At 43.5% G+C, this 20,439-nt stretch overlaps 1 protein-coding gene across 1 annotated transcript; it reads left to right on the forward strand.

Annotated features, from left to right (window-relative positions):
- Positions 1–3,701: 3,701 nt before the first annotated feature.
- On the forward strand, positions 3,702–17,938 carry LOC129781700 (E3 ubiquitin-protein ligase TRIP12). The gene is made up of 9 exons (XM_055789271.1): positions 3,702–8,962; positions 9,018–9,424; positions 9,478–9,817; positions 9,893–10,254; positions 10,312–10,608; positions 10,677–11,321; positions 11,394–11,582; positions 16,609–16,810; positions 16,884–17,938. The coding sequence occupies exons 1-9, from the start codon at positions 3,994–3,996 to the stop codon at positions 17,345–17,347; spliced, it is 7,875 nt and encodes a 2,624-aa protein (XP_055645246.1). The 5' UTR covers positions 3,702–3,993; the 3' UTR covers positions 17,348–17,938.
- Positions 17,939–20,439: the final 2,501 nt, after the last annotated feature.

Below are 20,439 nucleotides of genomic sequence, written 5' to 3' on the forward strand. Positions count from 1 at the left end.
TAATTACTTGAAACACGTATTCCAGACTATTATTTACAACAGACTCGGCGAGTACAACATTTCCGACATTTTTACTGAGGCTTTACATTACAATAGAAAGTTTTCTTCAAAAAAAAAAATCTTATGAGATTTTTGCCTCGGCTTCAAACAAAGTGTTTTTCATTGAAATAGAATACTCATTTGATACACAGAAGTTAATTTTCATTAATAATTTGAATTTTAAAAACGTGTTCATTCTGCCTGAGAGCCAATTATTATTTTTGGCGCCCCCTAAACTGGTAAACAAAGCTCAATGCCGTCAACGCGAATATAACAGTTGAAAAGACGAGGGACAAATGAAACTAAACTGATGTCTTAACACGAAGAGCGAGAGACGGTCAGTTCATTTGAATCTTACAGCTCACACACTCTCTTCAATTCTACAGCTCTTTTCTCTCCTTCATCATCATCAAAGTGAGCTGAAGAGCTGTTTGATTTTTTTTGCGAGCTGTTCCGCGTCAACTCACTTCAAAGAGTCGATTCTTCGGAACAGCTCATGAGCGGATGGCACATCTCTACTTCAAGGTGTTCCAAAGGGTCTCAATGATAATGTCGATTTATTCAAACGATTTTAAAGAAATGAAGTCGTTGATTTTTCTCTTGGTTTTATCTTTGTCGACGTTGCCCCTTAATTGTGAATGTGAATGCAAGCATACGGTTTATACGGAAAAATATTTGATGTTACATTCCTTTACGATATGTTGTGTAGCGCCCTTTATTCATACCCCGTACGATATAATAAATCGTATCTGTTCACAATATAGATTCTCGTGTTTATGTTGGAATATCTAGGGTAGACTCTGGCTTCTGATGTGTCCCAATCGATAAAACAAGCTTATCAAAGAGCTAATTTTGAAATTTCATTTCAGTCTGGAAGTTCTATCAAACGAATTGACTGAAATAGTTTCATATTCCTACGTCAAAAGAATGCGGTCGTGCCTTAGACGCAATCCTCTTTTCTTTTATTTGATTGAAAATGTAAATTGTGAGAAAATTTCACGAAAGTGGAATATTCGAAGGTATTGTTCAAAAATTGAAGCTTTTCATTTTCGTCATTTCTCTGACCATACATGAATTTTACCGGCCAACGTCCTAAAATCTAATACATTCATTCAATCAAGTTTGTACAAAGTAATTGGCTAAGTGTAGCCCAGGGGGTCTCCGTAGCCACATTGGTTGCGCGTTCGCTTAGTAAGCGATCGATCGTGAGTTCAAAACTCAGGGCCCTCATTGACCCTCTTTGTGTTGTTACAGAATAGCTACGTCCACGCAACAATCATCAGCGATGGAGATCGATCCACGGTCGGAATAAGATCGATTCATCCATACAACTGCTCTGCTCTGCAAGACACATCGGGCTGCTGTTCTATACATAACTCAACAATGATCAATCAACTGTCTCCGCTGTCCGGTGGTCCAACTGGATAATGGAAGAACAGAAAGAATACTCTTACGCATAAATGGCTACTGTGCGAATGTACCATATGTAATGGTATAGAAGGAATACTGGCGAATGACAACTGTGTAATGTGCTAATTATAGATATGATAACCATGTGACATGTACACGATTAAAATTCGGCTCTGTTACATCTAAAATGCTAATGAGCCTTAAATAAATAAATGGGATAAAAAAAAGTGTAGCCCAGTCTTGTCATCCGTCGTCGTTCATTGGGTGGCAGGTCTGGTGAATATAGTGGTAGCAAGTCCCATACATATGTTTCGACGAGGTATTAGGCGATGATGAATGAATGAAGGACAATGGCTCTTTCTTCCATGCCCTACAGTTAAATTGTAAACGTTTGATAATAATTTAGTACGTCAATGCTAATGGCTCTTTTTCAATAAATCCCATGCAGATAAATCCTCAATTATGTTTGTTTTTTCGGGCTGCTCCCTTTTTCTCTGTGCTGAAATCACCACTCCTCGATCCAGCCCCGAAATTGTGATGATTAAGATAGCTAGTGTATCGTCTTTGGCTGAGTAATAGAAGAATAGAATCATTGCTCCAAGTTCTATGACATCGAACCTAAAATTTCAAGGCTATCGTTACATATGTGTGTACCTAGAGTTAAATAGCTTTCCCTTTTGTAACCACATACAATTCCTGCAGCCTAGATTCGGTTTTCCCATCATAGCTCAGGAATTACTAATTTATAGGGGATTAACGGATACGACCGTCGCCGACAACCGAAATCGCAAATCGTACCTGTAAAACAACCCCACAACTCACTCTCTCTCTGTCTGGAAACTTCACTTTCCAGGTCACAAAATCTGTCTTCGCAAGAATAGAACATGATCATGTGAAACCTGTTTTTCTCTCTCCTCGTTTTTATTCCTTATGTCCTTCCTTCGTTGCTTTTTACCCTTATGTACCATCGTATACGTGCTTCTGCATGTTTCGTCCGTCCATTCACATACGTCTGTCTAAAATAATAATACGTATTGACGAAATCATCAAAAGCTACTTTACAAACACGCACCACTATATCAGACTCGGTGTTGCGACCCCGACGGGCTCATTCAGAGGTGTACCATCTGCTTACCTATCCACCATCACTACCACCACCACCAACACCAGTCCAGCCCGCATGACATTTCCTGCTCATTATGCTACTGCTGCTGCCTTATGGCTTTCTCACCCCCTATATCGCAACGCAACAAAAATAATAACAAAGACGTCATCCACTCCACGCGCAGCCCTGCTAGCAGTGCTGGTTTCGCCGTGTTGTGACGACTTGAAAACTTAACCTCGTCGCGATCAGCTGTTTGGTGTCCATGTTTGTGTAAGTGAGCGAGAGAGTGAGTGGGGAGCTACCTTCTCGCTCTCACGTTCGTTTCCATCCTCTCCGTGGGGATCAATATAAATCAACACAGAGTTGTTGAACCACGGCTCTGATTGCTGTGTATTGCTGTTATGGTGGTGTGGGAAAATCAAAACATAGGAAGCCAAGTGCTGCTCATTGTGTTGTATGTGTGTTGGGGTTGAGTTTTCCTAATAAATAATGAACACGGCAGCGGTGCTCACAAGTAGGTCAGACTAGCCGCGATTCCGCTGCCAGCCATCGGATGTTTTGATAGTGTTCTGAATATAGTAGCGAGAGAGGTGAGTTTGTTGTTTGTTAATGCGAGAAGAGCCACTCAAACGGATGCCAAGGCCAAATTAGCCAGTCTACACGTCACTTGACGGAAACCGTAATGTGGTGGGATTGCTTTTCCACCGTTGAGTCTCTTAGACTTGGTGGTAAAACGATTGTTTATCGAATGTGATTGTGGTATAACCTGTTTCGCTGACATTAACACAAATTTACTCAACCAATAACCGTCGTCGTGCATGGCCATCGTTATACCGTAAATGACCATGTCTCTTTGAGGGTACGAAATCGAAAATGTAAACAAACCAGTAGTGGCAACAACGTAGCAGCAGCAGCAGTAGCAGTAGGCAGTAGCGGACCACTTTCAGTTATTACGAAACGATACGTGACCCGTCCCATCAGCTTACGCATAAACAGATAGGGGCGTCTTATGTGAATCGAACGTTTACGATCATCTTTCGATCTATTTGAAAAAAAAAATCACGACAGATTCACTCCTTGAAATTCCTTTACGTATCTGACTACTAGAATTCTCATAACATCTTTTCCTTTCCACGTCTCTTTTCAGGCCCGAGATTCTAATAATAGCTGGTAACAAAATCTATCACCACTGAGGCAAGAGACCTGGTTCCATCCCGCGCACAATCCTGCAATTGTCTCGGTAGGAGAGAGAGCGAGGGTTGCCATCATAAACGAAAACAACATTTGTGAAAGTGAATCGAGAAGAGCAGTGTGTGCGTTTATCAGGCGCAGGTATTTTTATTTACCTTCCGGAGCAGACAACACCCGCGTGAGCGAAACTGCAAAAATTTGACGGGTATGATATTGAATGGACACGAGGGGACGTCTAAGTGTCGTCTATGGCCGAGTCCGTTGGTAAGCAAGCGCTCTCTGCAGTGACGGAGGGGCATCATCATCACCAACAGCAGCAACCGCCGCCACCACAATATAATAACAGGAATCATCATCAGCAATCAGCCGCCAGCAGCAGCAACAGCAGTAGTAGTAGTAGTAGCAGTAATATTCAAAACAGTAGCAGCCGAAGATCTAGGGTTAGATCTACACAGAAGCCTTCGTCACAGCAATTCGACGCAGACTACCGAAATCCAGGTGGCAATAGTTCTGGTAGAAAACGCAAGCACGAGGAAGGAGACACATCCCTCAATCGTACGGCGCTTGTACATGAGCAAACTTCAGCACCTTCTCCGGTAGCTTTTCGAACGCGTTCGCGAACGATTTCGAAGGAAATTCCCCTACTCGGTAGTCAAATCCAGCAGGCACCGGTCGACATCAGAAACAAACGTTACAGCCTCCCAGGTAAAGCCGCCCGGCACAGCAGCAGTAACACATCTTTACATGATAGTACAAATAGCACTAGCAATAGTAATTCCACCGGATCCACATTAATCGCTACAGCAGCCACTGTTTCCACACTCACCGCTTACCCGGCCTCAGTGCTGACGACGCTGTCGAACAGTAGCTCGTCGCTATCTTCACTCACTGAGGTAATTATTCCATCGTCTACCGCAAGCAAGCGATCCAGTAGCCACCAACAGTCGCAGTTAGAGCTAGATTGTGATCGCAGCAGCACCAGCAGCAGTCGTGGAGACAGTGTCAGTTCAATCGCCTCCTCATCACGATCGATTGAGAAGAAGAAACGTAAAAAGGGGGGAAGTTCCCGGTTGGCGAAGAAGATTGTCGAACGTCTCTTCAAGGAGGAAACGGTAGAAGAACGCAGACAGAGTAAGTCTAGTTCTAGCAGAACTAACAAATCAACTGATCACCAGCAATTCAATACGGTGGAAGAGGGACGAAGTTTACGTTCCCACCATAGTTCGGACACAGGGTCAACAGTAGTACCAACAGCCACAGTACCGAAAAAGCGTCAGAAAGTGGGGGACCAACATCCGGACAGTACGGGCAGTAGCCATAAGGCCCCGAACCTGGGGGCACGTCTAGCTCGTAGCAGCGGAGGTAGGGAGCCCCATCATTATCATCAACAGCCCCAGCAACAGCAGCACCAGCAGCAGCATCATTCCGGTAGTCACATTGGTAGCACTAGTGGCAGTAGCGGTAGTGGTAGTCAGCACAGCAGCAGCGGCGGCACACAGGGGCAACTACCAAGTGGCCTGCTAAGACGTAGTTCTCGTGGCAAAAGTTCTCACCAATCCGCAACAACGGGTTCTTGTGTCAGCTCGAACACCGCCAATCCCAGCCAAAACCAGCAGCCACAATCTTCACGTTCGGGTAGCCATCGAGGGGGTGGATCCGGCAGCACCACATCGGCTGGATCCTCCGGTGCTACTGTCAAGGGATCCTCGTCCTTCAAAGGTGCCTCCTCCTTTTCATCGGTAGCCAACAATAATAATTCCACATCGCTCGTCTCCGTGGTAGCTTCTGGTTACGATCCAACGGCAGCAGTAGCAGGTCCATCGAGCACAGCAATGGCCAATGATGGATCCCGTAATAATAACAACGACCATCATCACCAGCACCAGCAGGGTTCCTCTGCTTCGTCGCATCCGTTCATCAAACTACACAAGACAACAAGTTTAGGATCAGCTTCGGGCAGCACCTCGGCTCCACTCGATGTAAACATGGTGAATGTATCCGCCAACGCTGGCAGTTCGGGTGGCGCTGCTTCAAACTCTACAAGCCTGGGCGCCTCATCGGCTGTTCCTCATCCTGATTCAGAAAGCGATGACAGCGAAGTTGGCCGGCTCCAAGCGCTTCTGGAAGCACGCGGTCTGCCACCGCATCTCTTCGGTGCGCTAGGACCCCGTATGCATCATCTCTTGCACCGTACAATGGGCGCTAACAGTAGCTCGAAAGCGCAACAGCTGCTCCAAGGACTCCAGTGTCAAGACGAAAGTCAACAGCTTCAAGCTGCCATCGAAATGTGCCAAATGTTGGTCATGGGCAACGAGGATACGCTAGCAGGGTTCCCCATCAAACAGGTGGTTCCGGCACTGATTACACTGCTGCGAATGGAGCACAACTTTGACATCATGAACAACGCTTGTCGTGCACTGGCCTACATGTTGGAGGCCCTGCCACGTTCTTCCGGCACAGTGGTCGATGCAATTCCAGCATTTCTCGAGAAACTTCAGGTTATCCAGTGTATGGATGTAGCCGAGCAAAGTCTTACCGCGCTTGAAATTCTCTCACGCCGCCACAATAAAAGCATCCTGCAAGCGAACGGCGTTTCAGCTTGTCTTACCTATCTGGACTTTTTCTCAATCAATGCTCAGCGTGCGGCCCTGGCCATCACCGCCAATTGCTGCCTCAATCTACATAGCGAAGAGTTTCACTTTGTGAAAGAATCCCTTCCCCTTTTGGCGCGACTCCTTGCCCAGCAGGACAAGAAAAGTGTGGAAAGCATATGTACAGCATTTTATCGTCTGGTGGACAGCTTCCAGCAGGATTCCACAGTACTGCAGGAAATCGCAAGCATGGAACTGCTCAAAAATTGCCAGCAACTGCTGGTGGTCACCCCTTCGGTTCTAAACTCTGGAACATTTACCAACGTTGTCCGAATGCTCAGCGTTATGTGTGCCAACTGCCCCGATTTGGCCATCACTCTTCTGAAAAACGACATTGCTTCGACGCTGCTATATCTTTTGACAGGTTCGGCCGATCTGGTTACTTCGGACGTTGAACTCATACCCAGAAGTCCATCGGAGCTGTATGAGATTACCTGTCTGATTGGAGAGCTAATGCCACGACTTCCCACCGATGGGATCTTCGCGGTGGATTCTCTCCTCGAGCGAACACATGCCAACGTGCAGGATACCGTTCAGTGGCAGTGGAAAGACGACCGCGCTGTATGGCGTCCGTATTCGTCGATCGATTCGCGAATGATTGAGGCTGCTCACTTGAATTCGGACGACGAAATTAGCCTTAGCACTTTGGGACGCACGTACACAATTGATTTTCATTCGATGCAACAGATAAACGAGGATACCGGGACAACCCGGGCCGTCCAGAGGAAAATCAACCATACACTATTGGCGGCACAACAGCAGGGGGTGATGGTCATTGGTACGGGCCCATTGTCGGTTACAGCTGCTACTGGTTCGTGCGAGACTGGCGAAGGTAGCTCCGCAAGTGTCCATTCAAGTGGCGGCGGTACTGGTAGTGTTAATCTAGCTACGCGTCCTCCGAATGCTACGCGAGATGCCCGGATAGCTTGCCTCAAGGAGGAACGTGGTTTGGCAGCTGAGTTTATCAAAAATCTGTTCTCAGTGCTGTACGAAGTTTATAGTTCATCGGCAGGTCCATCTGTTCGGTATAAGTGCCTGCGTGCACTCCTGCGAATGGTATATTTCGCCAACGGTGATCTTCTACGTGAAGTTCTTAAGAATCAACTCGTGTCGTCACACATCGCTGGAATGATGGCTTCTAATGATCTCAGAATTGTGGTGGGAGCGCTGCAAATGGCGGAAATTTTAATGCACAAGCTGCCGGAAGTGTTTGGCATGCATTTCCGTCGCGAGGGCGTAATGCATCAAATCAACCAATTGACCGATCCAACGATTCCGATTTGTGCTGCTCCGTCACCCAAATCGGGAGCCCAAAGTGCACCATCTTCGGCCACAATTCACCCGAACAATACGTTCGATTTTGATAGTGCCATTGCCTCAAGTTCAAAGTCCGGTACCCAGGCGATCGCTATCGTCGGGGGATCGGGTCCACACGTAAAGAACCTCAATTCAGCAATGATGATGGCCAGTAAAATGAGTATGTCCATGCCGTCGACCAGTTCAACGCTGCTGCATTCGCCAACGAATGCAAATATTCCCGGAACATCCGGTAGCTTCACCGCAATCAATCTTAATGCATCCACCAAAGCTCTGCACCACAATCATCATCCCCACCATCATCATCAGCAACAGCAGCAACACCAACAACAACAGCATATGACCGCAAGCTCACTTCATCTCGAATCTTTGGCCACCAATATCCAACCGAACATACCGGGAGCAATCGCAACTCCAAACAATGGAAACATTCTGTTGAATGCAATCTACAGTTCAGCGATTCCAATCAACCAACCTTCGGTTCATCATCATCATCACCAGGAAGCTGGCTCTAGCAAGCAAACTCATCTCTATCAAACGCACCACTTCCCGGATACGTTTGCATATAACGCCGAGCAGGGAGTTCTCACCTCTCCGCTTTCGGTAACGTCCGGCAGTGGATCCAGTCTGATGACTGCAACGACCGTTGTTGCCCCTCACCATGATACCCGATCTCACAGTCCAGGCCAGCTCAAAGTTTCGGATATTTTGAAACGTAAAGTTCCGCCGAAACGGAAATCCCAGGGCAGCTCCAAGTCGAAGTCCCGCCATGATGACGCTGGTGGCTCCGGAAGCCAAGCATCTCAAGCATCCATTCCCAGTGGGTCAACTGTTGCTGGCACATCATCAAGCTCATCCACCTCCGTCATGCAGGAACTGATCAACAAAGCTACCACACTGGGATCCTCATCCGGGCGGAACACACCGTCGTCAAGTTCCCGATCACGCTTCTCCGGTGCTTCGTCGAAGACCACTTCCTTCCTGGCATCGCTTAATCCGGCCCGTTGGGGACGCCAGTCATCGTCCTCTTCGTCCCACCATGCGAGCACTTCGTTCGGGAAGGATGGATCCAATGCGTTGGCTAAAAGTCAATCCAATTCCAACCTGATTGCGGCTGGAAATCGCGAAAAGGCGCGCCAATGGATACGCGAGCAGTCGATCACTTTCGTGAATCGCTACTCGACAGACGGAGTGGGAACGACGGGTGGTTCACAGCATCCGGCCTGCTCGATTCTGTCCCGTTTAACAGGTTTGTCCAGTGCTATTTGCTTTGTTCGATTTGATGATTAATTTTTCTCTTCCAGGAGCCATCCAGAAGCTGGAGGGTAACCATGGGGATTGTCTAGCTGCACTGAAAGAGCTGCGGGATATTCTGATCGAGAGTGACATATCTCCCTTCGAGGTAAACCACTCTGGGCTCATTCGGACGATGCTGACCTTCATGGCAAACGATAGCAATCATCTGGTGGATCGAGCGGACCGTCTGCGGATGTTTCTGCATGTGTTCGCCAATTTGCCACTGGATGGTAGCTTCTCGAGCAGCGTAGCACCACCGATTAACAGCGCTCCGTTCAGTGCGTTCGTGGCCAAATTGAATGGTTGCGTTACTCAGCTGGAGCAGTTCCCGGTAAAAGTCCACGACTTCCCGGCTGGAGTTGGTGGTCGCTCGAACACAAGTGCTCTTAAATTCTTCAACACGCATCAGCTGAAGGTATGCATTGTATATTTGTTGATGTATCACATGATGTATTGATGTTTCTATAGTGCAATCTACAACGTCACCCGGAGTGTACGAATTTGCGCCAGTGGAAGGGAGGAACCGTTAAAATAGATCCCCTCGCGTTGGTACAAGCGATCGAACGATATTTGGTGGTACGAGGATACGGCGGGATACGGGTTGATAGCGAGGAGGACTCTGAAGAAGACATTGACAATATCGATGCGGCTGCGATGATTTCGATGGGTGGATTGAAGCATAAGCTACAGTTCCTGATAGGGGAACATGTGCTGCCCTACAATATGACAGTATATCAGGCGATTCGGCAGTACTCCCCGCTCGTCAACGATCAATCCGAAACGGACACGGACACCGAAACACCCATCGGTGAGTACACCACATCGAACTGCTTTCTCTCGAATATGTTATACTGACAAATGGGGGCGTCTTTCGTTTTAACAGGAAGCGCAAGTATATGGGTTCAGCAGCATACAATCTACTATCGCCCTGTGGAGGAAGACCCCAGCGGTGCTTCGAAGAGTGGCGCATCCAGTTCGTCAAGGAAGAACAGCAAAAACTCACAATCGAAAATATTGCGACGAAAACCGGAGTTCTGGATCGATGGAATCGCGCCAGCAATCGTTTCACCGTTGACACCTTTTCTAGCGTCCAAACTACCTGATGTGGTAACGGTGCAGGATGCTTCCCTGGATGCTCTATGCATGCTACGCATAATCAACGCTTTGAATCGTCACTGGGCCACGTTGTACTTCTCGGTTCGCCAGACAAACATTATTCTGCAAACTGAGTTTATTCATTCAAAGGTAATGTTGATGATTTAGTACCGCAACCATTGTTTATATTGTTGTTTTTTTTTTCAGATTGCTGCGAAGGCCAGCCGTCAGCTGCAAGATCCTCTGGTCATAATGACCGGCAATTTGCCCCAATGGTTGCAGCAAATTGCGGCTGCCTGTCCTTTCTTGTTCCCATTCGAAACACGACACCTGCTGTTCTATGCCGTTTCGTTTGATCGCGATCGTGCTCTACAGCGTCTGCTGGACACAACACCCGATCTCAATTCGGCCGATACAAGCGAGAGGGTGACCCCTCGCTTGGACCGCCGCAAGCGTGCCATTTCCCGCGAGGACATTCTGAAACAAGCGGAAACAATCATTCAGGTTAGTTGGTTGAAACTTTGTTCCCAAACAACGAACGAGAGATCTAACTAGAGTACTGTGTATTTTAGGACTTTGGCCACTCTAAGGCTTTGCTAGAAATCCAGTACGAGAACGAGGTCGGAACCGGTCTCGGGCCAACGCTGGAGTTCTACGCGTTGGTTTCAACCGAGCTGCAGCGCTGTGATCTTGGCCTGTGGAATGACTCCGACAGCTATAAGAACAATCAACAGTCAAACTCGATATCGGATAATATCGTGAAATCGACACAGATCGATGACGATACGGCACCAGCTGCCTCCGCCGCTAACAACAGACTGTCGGTGTCACCAACAGCCACTCGCCATCACTATCATCACCATCAACAGCAGGACAGCGATCACAACGTTAGTGACAGTAGCTTGGTTATAAGCAACGACAACTCGCTGAATATGTTGATCGAACAGTCGGACAATCTGCTGCTGAGCAACAATCCACAGCAGGCTGAAATGGAGAATAATCAAACGCCACCACCTCCGACTCAACAGCAACAGCATTCACTCGTATCACCGGCCTCCCCCGGCAGCAGTGCAATCGTTTCGTACGTGAATGCCCCGCACGGGCTGTTCCCGATTCCGCTTAGTAAAACGGCTAAAACTTCCCAGATCTCACGTTTGAAGTACAAGTTTAAATTCCTAGGCAAGTTTATGGCTAAAGCTGTGATGGATAGTAGAATGGTAAGTGTTGCTCGACCTGTGGACCTGTGTTGTGCTGCGTTGGGATGCTAACTTGTTTCCATATTTTTGCAGCTTGATCTACCTTACTCGATACCGTTCTATCGATGGTTGCTGACAGAGGAAGGCTCTCTCAGTTTGGCCGATCTAGACCAGGTCGCACCGGAGGTGCAAGGTACCCTACTGCGGCTGAACGAGATCGTTAAGCTGCGGGAATTGGTACAATCGGATCCGAATCTGGATGCAATGGAAAAGACTGAAAAGGTTTGTTTTTCCAATCATTCCTCTATTCCTCTATTTATTAATGCCAAATTAGAGTTTGGGAGTCTTCGTAGCTTAATCATTGCGCGTAAGCTTATTAAGTGAACGATCGTTTTTTTTTCAAATTTCTGAATACTCATTTCACTGATCTTCTAACTGACCACCAACGTTAACTATAACGCTGAACATATTGTGACGCTCAACGATGCCAATGTTCGTGATTTTTCAGGATTATTCTGACCGCAAGGTACATTTTTTAATATCCAGACTATTTCTGAAGTAATCCTGTTTTTTCGGTGTATCGGACTCATCATCTGCAACGAGTATATTCGGTCTCCTACTCAAATATCGAGATATCATAGTTGCGTTTTTGTTACTGTAGTGGCAACTCGCCAAATCCGGCCAAAACTTGACGGAATCTCGGTGGGATCTTATAATATACACGTTGTTTCAGACATGCTGTATAGTTGATCGGTCATAACGTTGGTTGTGATGAAAATCGGGGATCTGATCATGAACGTGAAGTGGCGTTCGTGATCAGACCCCGGAGTCTTCCGTTCATAGCTGCAGATTCCCCGCCAGAAACAGCTTACTGGAAAACTTGAAACAGCTTGTCCGTAAAAAAATATATTTTTGGGAACATCTTCGAAATACCCAGGATAGCATAAGACTTCTATCGCGGTAGCTGTTCGAAACCCGTTGACTGTGATCAGAATGCCTGCAAAATTGCAAAATTTCAACTTTATCGGATTTTAATTAATAGCATCACAAAGTCGTCAAACTTTGAAAATCCTAAAATTACCAATGGGAGTACATGAAAGCGGTTGTTTCAAAAAAAATTCTTGTGCCAAATGTCTTAAAATTGCATGAAATTACTGTTATCTTTTTTTTTTGGTAAAAGATCGATTTTTTGAAACAAAAAAAAACCCAAAAAATCAATTTTTGACAAAATCTTTTTTTCAAGATAACAATAAATCTCGACGTTTCGTGCAATTTGAACATATTTGACTAACATTTTCCAAAGGGTTATTTTTTCGCTGAATCTACATTTTGAAAGAAGTGCCGTTCGAAAATTCGAGATGACCATTTTCATTTGGCTTTCATTTCATATAGCTTTCAGTCTCGCGTTTTTGCCGTACTATTTTGCTTTGCGGTCCGGTTTTGTTTCCATCACTGCGAACAGATCCGAGTTTGTTGGTCACATCTACGTTCGAGGCATTGAAAACCTCCATGACGGCCTGACGCAGGTTTTGGTCCACGGTCCACAATTTTGACGCCTTAATATTTATTTTGCCGGGAAACAGACAAACGTTCCTTGAATGAATTTAGAAAACACCAACTTTCGCCAAATTTTTTGCATAGGATTTAAAGAGAAAGACTTAAACAAACTGCTGTCAAAAATCCAAAACTCACCACTGGGAGCGCTACATTGGAGGAAAACGCGTACCGGTATTATTGGAAGAGCCTTATCATACTCAGGAAAAGATACTTGACTATCCAACCACTCTCTTCTGGAGAATACATACCGCTAGGTATCTAAAGAAATTCCGTTATCGCACTGATACGCAAAAATTGCAGCGTCATGTTGAAAATCTTTATTCTTATATAAAGAATCTTTAAAAAATAATACACACAGTTCCGTGCACAATCGCACATCTCCACTGTTCAATATTAGTTCATGGAACACAGATCAACCACGTCAAATTTTATATGTTACACAAATATACGTCTCAAGAAAGTTGAGTGCAAGCATCAAACCAATTTAGTATACATCGGTTTCTCAATAGGGTTCGATGTTGTACCACAATTCGAAACATATGGAATATTCTCGACAATATCTGGAGGGCTACATTCATACTTGACTCCAGGCTTGACTTTGGCTTTGACTAACAAAGTCACTCTTATTGATAAATCGTCACTTAACTCTTTCACCTCAACATCGAGTCTCACTCGTGGTGCACTTGCATATCATAGGGTGCTTAGTAAAATAGTGAAATAATTCGATGCGTAATCCATTTGGTCCGCCTATTTGGTAATCTCATGTTCAGTATGTATTTACTAAAAATCACAAAAAAGAGGTGAAGGCGATGTGGCGTAGTGGTAACATCCCTACCTTTCACGCTAAAGGTCACGAGTTCAATTCTCACTCCCGACATTCTTCCAAAAAAGGAAGTAAAAGTGACGAACCAGCCAAAAGTGTTGAATGTCACTATAATACAAAAAAAAAGATACATAAATCTTGTTTATCTTTAATAATCCTACAAATTATGTATTTTATACCCATGCCAAAATTTAATACGACCGCAAAGGGTTAATATATTGTAGCTCTCTTTTCACGTTCAATGAAGAATATCTTTGTCCTTCGAGCACGTTCATTTATTTCATCATTCACCCTGAAACGAAGTTTTCAGTTTCAGAACGAAATGAAAATAGTCGACATGCGACATGCGACAGATCGTGTAGTATGCCAGCATAAGTAATGAGTTGTCGGCACAGGTGGTATAGTGGTAAGAGTGATTGATGTGTCTCCCATTCGGAAACAGACAGGGGGAGGTTATGAGATGTAATGAGTTTGGTCCTGAATTCCGCAAGGCACTGGTGGTTACTCGACGCGGAATGTTTTGGGATAAACCTAGACTTTTTCTCTAATGATTGTGGTTCCCAGAACAGACCCGTTGTCGTCCCAAAGTTCGGAATGTATTATGAAATTGTTGATAGCCAGTTTCGTTTGCGTGTATCTGCATTTACTTCGTCACATCGTCAATATTGTATTGTACGGATACAATCCGTCGTCACTACGTATAGGGCTTATTCTCATTGCAACGTGGCGTGTCGTGCGCGGGATTATTTCAATGCATTCACATGGCTCACACTCACACAGAGATAAAACTTTGAACGGTGAGCTACCAAAATTTCACGAAAATTGTTTGAAAGTGAAATAATTTGTTCTTGCACTTCCAAAAGCAATACTTATAATACGCATGGTTTATAGCTAGGTTATGCTGCAAACGAGTAATCTCAGTTTGTGCAGCTGAAGATGAGAAGTTGGTCGAACTATTTACAATAGGGTGCCGATGAAAATGGTCATCTCGGATTCTCGAAAGGTATTGGTGATTCCCGGGAAATGTTGATTCCTGCTAAAATAATATCCTATGCAAAATTTCAGCTCAATCGGACTTCATTTACAAGTGCCGAAAGACCCCGCTTAAGTCATTTTCTGTCAAAAATTGGCTTTTGAGACGGAAGCCAAGTCACAAAAAGACTTTTTTTTTTCAAAAAATATTTTCGTGATAACAGTAAATCTCCATGTTTCTACAATAAGACATTTGGCATGGGAAAATGGGTGATTTAAAGGTTTTCAAAAAAAAAACTATGACGTCTCTGTGACACTTGTAAATGAAGTCCGATTGAGTTGAAATTTTGCATAGGGTTTTTTAGAGGGAATGAACATTTTGTAGGAAGTCCGGTTCGAAGATTCGAAGGCTCGAAGGCAGCCTTGGCACCCTAATGGTACAACTTACAAATAACTTTGCCCGAATCATGCCACTCCCTAATTTTTCATTTGTTTTTGTATTGACCGAAGCGAGTGAATGATTGATTCATTCAGGCCTATTCTTCGTGGTATGTGCGATAAGACGTCGCAATCACGCAATTCTTCTCACTTTATTCAGAAAGTCGTATCGCGTTATGTGAGAGGTTCATTTTATAGTATGTTAATAATGATGGTCCCACCTCATACCCCTACAATGATTTGAGCTGAACGATTTATCATTTATCATCAATATTATTAAGAACTTCACCTTACACATGAAAACTAGTATATCAAATAAAACGGACTGGTTTTGTTGTAGACATAAATTAACTATTAGAATTTCACTTTTTGTGAAAAATGGCTCGCTAAAGCTCGGTCGCTATGTTTCAAACTAACCGGTCAATCAGTGGAACACAGGTTTGTGGGCGAGAGACCGCCGCTTCCGACGACGGGTCGACGGTCGACTCGGATCGTGTCTTCTTGACGGCTTGAGCCGCCTCGATTCAGAGATAACGCGTGACCAAGTGAGCTACCTGTTCAATCAACAATGGGTTGTGTGTTTTCTATCGTTTCCATCGGTTTCGTTCAGCAGAAAACTTTGAACCTCAAATATCATTTTTACGCAAGGCAGCGCATTAGAAGTAGTGATCGCTTTATACATAGCTGACTGCGTTTGCCCTGTCGCACTTGAAGATGCAGATAAGTGTTTCAATGACGGCGGGTTCAGATGAAAGGTTTGAACACGGTAGTCATTACTGCTTATTTCGTAGTATTGTGTTGCGTGCGGGTTGTGTGGTGTAATCAAATCATCAGATTACATTCTTTTCGGTGGAGAAGAAAACAGAAAAGATAAAAAGATAAAGATATTCGGGTTAATATGGAAATTACATATGAATTATCTTCTATAATTCTTCATCCATACGACAAGTGCGAAATAACAAAAAAAAAATGTCTGCCTGTCCTATTGACAGTTTGAACAGGCAGACGAGACGACACTGCCTCGATTACTTATCCTCGTTCAATAGGGACTTCGGCTCCATCAATTGATCTCAGATTAAGTTTCGAAAAACGAAAACGAAAAAAAAAATCATTTATAATAAAAGTTACGCTTTTTTCTGTGAAGCATTTATACCCATGATGGTCTTCACAATATTTCTACCCTACTTATGAGCGGTTGCAGTTGTTTTCTGGGCGATTTATTCCAAAAAGGATTCATGTAACAGATATATTGTAGATATTGAATTGACTTCATGTAATGTAATCGACCAATCGAGAGGGATAACAGATTCAACACAATGATCTACTGACATTACTTGTGTATGTCCATACGTTTCGGTATGTGCTCATCAAACTGTTGACCTTCGAACTAGGATGGCGTTGCGGTCGATTAATTTGGTGTTGAATTGCTCTATATTTAAAGACTTTACAGACATATGTATTATTTATTTGTTGAGAACGATCTTTAATTTGGTATGTTTGTTTATTTTCCTTCCCTAGATTGAATCACTGGATCTGGACGGCTGTCCGATCACTGATCTTGGTCTGGACTTTGTCCTGCCCGGTCATCCGAACATCGAGCTGAGACGGGGTGGACGCGACATGCCGGTCACGATTCACAATCTGCACCAGTACATTTCGCTGGTGACACACTGGTTCCTGGTTGAGGGCGTTTCGCGACAATTTGAAGCACTGAGAGAAGGTTTGTGTCAGCAAAGAATAAGCATTCCTCACCCAATACCAATCTGTTTTTTATGTTTTTGCTCACAACTTAGGATTCGACTCGGTCTTTCCGGTGAATCGACTGCGTATGTTCTACCCGGAGGAATTGGAGAACGTGTTTTGTGGGTCCGGTCTGAACGCTAGCACCCATCAACGTTGGGATGCGCGGATGCTGGCGGAATGCTGTCGTACGGATCATGGGTTCACCCAGGATTCGCAAGCAATTCAGTATTTTTACGACATTCTCAGCAACTACAACCGGGACGAGCAGCGACTGTTCCTCCAGTTTGTGACCGGAAGTCCGCGGTTACCGACCGGTGGTTTCAAGGCACTCACGCCTCCGCTGACTATAGTGCGCAAAAAAATCGACGGTAATCAAAATCCGGACGACTATCTGCCGTCTGTCATGACCTGCGTAAACTATCTCAAACTCCCGGAGTATTCGAGTCGGGAAGCGATGCGACAGAAGCTCAAACTGGCTGCCAGCGAGGGTAGCATGAGCTTCCACCTGTCTTAAAAAGGCGTCAGCTCGGTAGAGGACAATCAAAGAAAGAGAAAAAGTAAAACAAAAGCAACACAGCAAAAACCGGAATGCTTAACATAATAATACTAGTCGCAGTTTATTCTTTCAACATTTAATTTCCAAATCCGAACAGTGAATTTTATCGGTGTTTGTTTAATTTCTTTACAACCAATAATGTTTTGTGACTGTGCTTTGCGCACAACGAACTTCCGAACTAGATATCCGTTTATTGCAACCAAATAAAACTAGTGAAGTGAATACGTTTCAGACAAAAGAGGAAGAGAAGTGTTTAGTAGAAAAACAAAACAATTAAGTTCTAAGCTAACAATCGCACCCCGTTCGATAGATTTCCTCGCACAACTTGACTTGTTTGACTTTGAGTGTGAGGAAACCATATCCGGACCGGAGAAAGCGAACGATGGAGACAGTGGAAAACAAACGCTGCGTCCCACCGGTAGAGCAAAAACTAACGAACACAATAACTTAACTTACTTTATTGATTTTTTTTTCTTTGTTTTCCCCCCGAAACCAGGCTGTTTAATTTTGTTTATATCTTTTATTATAATAATTATAATTCTTTTAAAATTTCTAGTTTCATTTTATTTTTTATTTTTTGTTTGTTAAATCAAGCGAGGCATGGCTCACGCTGCACGCGCAGAATACTAACGCTAATGAGAGGTAGATGATTGTTTGAAGGCGGGATAGTAGAACGGAAGGAGAAGAGTAGGGAAACGCCACAGTGCAATGTATAGAATCTAAAACTTACGATACACACACACATACACCCTCTTCTATGGGTATTAGCTAACGGATAATTATAACGCCGACGAAAGAAGGCAAACACTAGAATAATCGTCTTATCGCAAACCAGCAAAATAAATACCACAAAACGGATAGATTGATGTAAATAAGAAAGAGGTAATAACTCTGTTGAACACTTTCGATATTCAGTTTAAGCTTTGCTCTTACCCCAAATTAAAAAAAAAACGGTGAAAACATTCGAATGAAGCGCGTGTAAAATCATTTTACAAAAACGCAAATGATATCGGAAACGGAAGAATCAATGCATAGCTTTTCACCACAGTTGCAATAGAAGATCCTGAATTATTATTTTTTTGCAGTACCGTCTCGGAATCTGCCCCCTGTTCTCATCACGCAGGACTCCATATGAGCATAACATAACTTATCGAGCAGCACTGCAAACTTTGAATGAAGGACTCACATATTGCAAAAATGATTTCAGACTTGCCAGGACACACCGCTTATGTTGCGAGAGCATGACTTGATTTTTCCTTCTATTTTGAGATCACGCAACAGAGTGTGAGAATTGTATCCAATCGGAGTGTATAATTATCAACTGAATGAAACCGGATAAACGAAATGAAAAAAAAAATGGTAGTAGTGTATCGTAATGATGACTTTCAACAAGTTTATAGAAGGATAAGATTAATAGACGTTATTGGAGTGATTGTGTTACATATTTGAATGGGAAAGATAGAAATCGTAAAATGTTGTTGTGAGTGTTGCGAATTAGTTTGACTGAGTTGGTTTGTGATTGACTGTGTGTGACGTGTATGGTATTGATAACAATAATAATAATCATCATGAATTAATTGAAGATAATTTATATGGTTTGTCTTGGACGAAAGAAATCCTTTTGATTTGTGAGAATTTGGGTTTCACTGTTTCCATTGGAAGAAAAGTGCAGCTGAAGCGTATCAAATGCTTGTGGAAGTTTATGATGACACCATCGAATAGTTTTTAAAGAGAATGGTTTGAACGATTTAGAAGTAATGATTTTAGTGTTAACCCTTTCGCTACGAGCATCGTCTATAGACGATATCCGCGCGATGAGCATACCAGCCAGCCAGCCACACCAGCGCGATGTGCATACTTTTACATATTTTTGAAAATTAATCAAAATTGATTGCATTGAATAAATGCGTCCATTATTGTTTTTTTTTCTTCTCTTTGGCACAGACCTACTGATCCATAATTGCCAGGTGTTGTCAATGAAATGTCAAGATATTCGACGCGAACAGGTAAAGCAATTCGGCCGGTTAGTTTGCTATTTTCCATGTATTCGACTTTTAAATTTTATTTTAACAAATAGATATTTCGCTTGCTAATTCAATTCAAACCTCAGTTTTTACTTCTTTCAAAAAACTGGCTAACTGTTCATATTCCACCTGATTTTTCCTTGCAAGTAATGTTTTCAGATCGACTTTATTATAAAGTATGTGATATTTTGTTCTTGTCTGGTTTAACTTGGAGCAATGATATAAAACATGGTCCAAATCTTCGTCTTGGTCGCAGGTATCGCATAGACTTGAGTTATTTAGGTTCCACTGAAACATTCTTTCTTTCGTAGCTGTATGGAAAGTTCTTATTCTGGAAAGTGTAATTGTGTCTTTGGTTCCAAAGTGATAATTTTGAAACCATGGTTTTAGGCTAATATTCTTCATAATTTCAAAATGTTTGCTTCCTTTATTCTGCGAAATAATTTTATAATTGGTGTTCCATTGGTCTTTAATTTCATTTTTAGCCTTGTTTAGGGTGTCACCTAGGGTAAGACCATATGGTTCTACCGTGTTTCTGTGTTCCGCTGACCTGGCAGCTGTATCCGCCCTATCATTTCCTAAAATTCCTACATGACTCGGTATCCACTGAAGCGCTACTTGTTCTAAATCGTTCCTGTTTATAATGTTATAAATTTCTATAACAATATAGTTTTCTAGTGTTTATGAATAGTTTTGTAGAATTTGACAGCTACTTTTAGAGTCCGTGAAAATTATTATTTTCTTTTGATTAAGATTTATCGCATGCTTCAATGCTTCTAAAATCCCTATTAGTTCTGCATTCATTATAGAAAAATCGGGGTTTAGTTTCTTGCTTATTGATATTTTCATCTGTGGGTCGTAAGAACCACACCCAGTCGTAGTGTCCATTTTGGAACCGTCCGTATACAAATGGTAGAAATTTGGGTATTTTTCCTTTATAATTTCATTTGCTATTGTTCTTATTATCATCGTAGGAGCTGATTTTTTAATTCCAACTATGTAGGGGTAAATTCTTAGGTTTTTCTC

This window comes from Toxorhynchites rutilus, unplaced genomic scaffold, assembly GCF_029784135.1.
Source record: "Toxorhynchites rutilus septentrionalis strain SRP unplaced genomic scaffold, ASM2978413v1 HiC_scaffold_169, whole genome shotgun sequence".
NCBI classification, from domain to species: domain Eukaryota; kingdom Metazoa; phylum Arthropoda; class Insecta; order Diptera; family Culicidae; genus Toxorhynchites; species Toxorhynchites rutilus.